The following is a 2,500-nucleotide window of genomic DNA, read 5'->3' on the forward strand; positions in this document are numbered from 1 at the left end:
GATAATACTGACTCGAAAGTGGTTTTCGCTCGCAAAGTGGTTAAAAGTCATTACTTTCACACTTCCTGTTTCTCGTTTCCTGTTTGACTTAACGAATATTTTGACTGAACCAGCCCCCACGGTGTTCAAGCCTCAGAAACGCCAACGACGAATCACAGTGGCCAAGGACCCGTTCAGCAGTGAACGCGAGTACAACATCCCGAAAGGGGGCACCTTTCAGCTCAAGAAGAGTGACAGAAAAGCTACTGAGTTCGTTGAATTCAAACGAGGAGATAGTGGCTATAAGGTGAAGTGCCTCCCTCTCTCTCTCTCTCTCTCTCTCTCTCTCTCTCTCTCTCTCTCTCTCTCTCTCTCTCTCCCTCTCCCTCTCTCTCTTCTGTGCGTGTGTGTGTGTGTGTTTCTAAAGTTTAATGGATTTTTTCCCCTATACATTATTAATCTCTTATACATGTAAGTATCTGTCCACAACACACACACATTATAGTTCACTTACTCACTCACTCGCTCCCACCCTCACGTTTTAATTTGATTAATAATCCCACCCCACCACCCACTGGCCACCACCCACCCCACCAAACCCCACCACACCACACCACACCACACCACACCACACCACACCACACCACACCAAACGATTATCATTTCCAGTAACATCGGCACTGTCTCTCACGTCCACAATAGTCTTCAAATTTATTATTTCCTCCCTTCTTTTCTTCCTTCTTTCTTCTTTTCTTTAAAGAACATTCCCCAATACAAACAAGAAAGAAAAAGAATGGCACAGAGAGAGAGAGAGATACAGAAACAGACAGAGAGAGAACGAACGAACGAACGAACGGAATTTTATTTTACGACGGTAAAGGAGTCAGCACAAAATACTTGCTTGCATCCGGCCTTGTGGGCAAGAATAATAATTGAGAAAAAAAAAGAAAAAAAAAAACCAAACAAACAAAAGCGAGAGTCAATTCACAACACCAAGGTCAAAATTACACAAGCATGTGCAAACATAAACACAGAGAGAGAGAGAGAGAGAGAGAGAACTCAGAACTCAGAACTCAGAACTCAAAACGTTTTTATTCAAGGATTAAGATTTTAGGCATTGCCTATTCTTCCAATCTGTCCTTGGAGAGAGAGAGAGAGAGAGAGAGAGAGAGAGAGAGAGAGAGAGAGAGAGAGAGAGAAGACAATGGTTTATTTGTTAGGCCTCCGGCCCATAACAAAGGAGTGGGCCACTAACAAAAAATATTACATAATGAATCAAATAGTGTGAATAGTATATCAATGCGCATGTGAGAGAGAGAGAGAGAGAGAGAGAGAGAGAGAGAGAGAGAGAGAGAGAGAGAATCAATGACTGAACGAATGAACCTTTCTCGTTACCAGATAAAATAATAATAGATCTTTAAACAAGGGTGAGTGAAATCTCAAAGCTTAAAGGATATTAAGTTGAATACACAGATTCAAGATTCAAGATGATTTATTCATATAGGCCAAGGCCCCCAATGAAGGGGTATATGAACAGACAGCAATGAAAAACAAAAAACAAAAAAAACAAACAAAACATTTCACATAATACAACATACATAGAAAACTCGACATAACATAAGTTCAAATGAAAACTAGCCTAGCAACAAAACAGTGTTTTCATGACGTAATAGTTTCTCGGACTTTGAAAGCTTTATATAAATACAAAGCAAGGTTTCTAACAATTTGACAGGATGTTGAGGACATTAACAAGTTCAATTTAAACATATCTGGTTGTCTGTAATATTTAGGCTTAATAAATGTAAGTTGAATACACAGAGAAATACAGAAAGAAAGAAAAAACATTGATCCACAAATCATCGACTTTCACATTACGTTATGTTTCTAATATAGCATATTCGTATACACACGCGCGCGCGAGCACAAGCGCACACACACACACACACACACACACACACACAGAGGGTCAATCCTAACAGCTATTTTCGTAACATCAATTACCGTGAAAAAAAAAAAAAAAAAAAAAAAAATTAAAAACTAAACAAACGAATAAAAGAACACAAAAAGCCTCGTCCCAATCACATACCTATGTGCACAATAATACTAAACTGCACACAAATTACACACTATTCTCTCTGTGTCTGTGTCTGTCTGTCTCTCTCTCCCTCTCGCTGTCTCTCTCTCTCTCTCTCTCTCTCTCTTCCCATGTCCTAATTTGACCTATAACCACTGCATGACGTTTAACCCACTGCATGACGTCAAGCAATACTAACGTCACCACTCTAAACAACGTCACGCACACCATCAGCCTCCCAAGAAGTTCGAACTCAAGCAAGAGGAGCGCAAGCCCACGCAATTCTGGTCACCTGACACCACCAAGGGCAACAAGGGCAAAGGTCGCAAGGGTCAAGGAGACGGCGGCGACGGCGCTGCCAGAAGACGGAGAAGGTGAAGTACTGAGTTGTTGTTTGTTGTTGTTGGTGGTGGTGGTGTTTTTGGTGGTGTTGGTGGTGGTGGTGGT

General features: G+C 41.1%; 1 protein-coding gene across 1 annotated transcript in view; it reads left to right on the plus strand.

The window, feature by feature from the left end:
- LOC143291018 (uncharacterized) overlaps positions 1 to 2,500 on the plus strand; it is a 12,787-nt gene that overhangs the window by 5,119 nt on the left and 5,168 nt on the right. Inside the window, exons 4-5 of the mRNA XM_076600605.1 lie at positions 114 to 286; positions 2,288 to 2,427. Coding sequence (XP_076456720.1) covers positions 114 to 286; positions 2,288 to 2,427 — 313 coding nt within the window. The remainder of the gene's footprint in view (positions 1 to 113; positions 287 to 2,287; positions 2,428 to 2,500) is intronic.

Source organism: Babylonia areolata, chromosome 16 (assembly GCF_041734735.1).
Source record: "Babylonia areolata isolate BAREFJ2019XMU chromosome 16, ASM4173473v1, whole genome shotgun sequence".
In the NCBI taxonomy this organism is placed as follows: domain Eukaryota; kingdom Metazoa; phylum Mollusca; class Gastropoda; order Neogastropoda; family Buccinidae; genus Babylonia; species Babylonia areolata.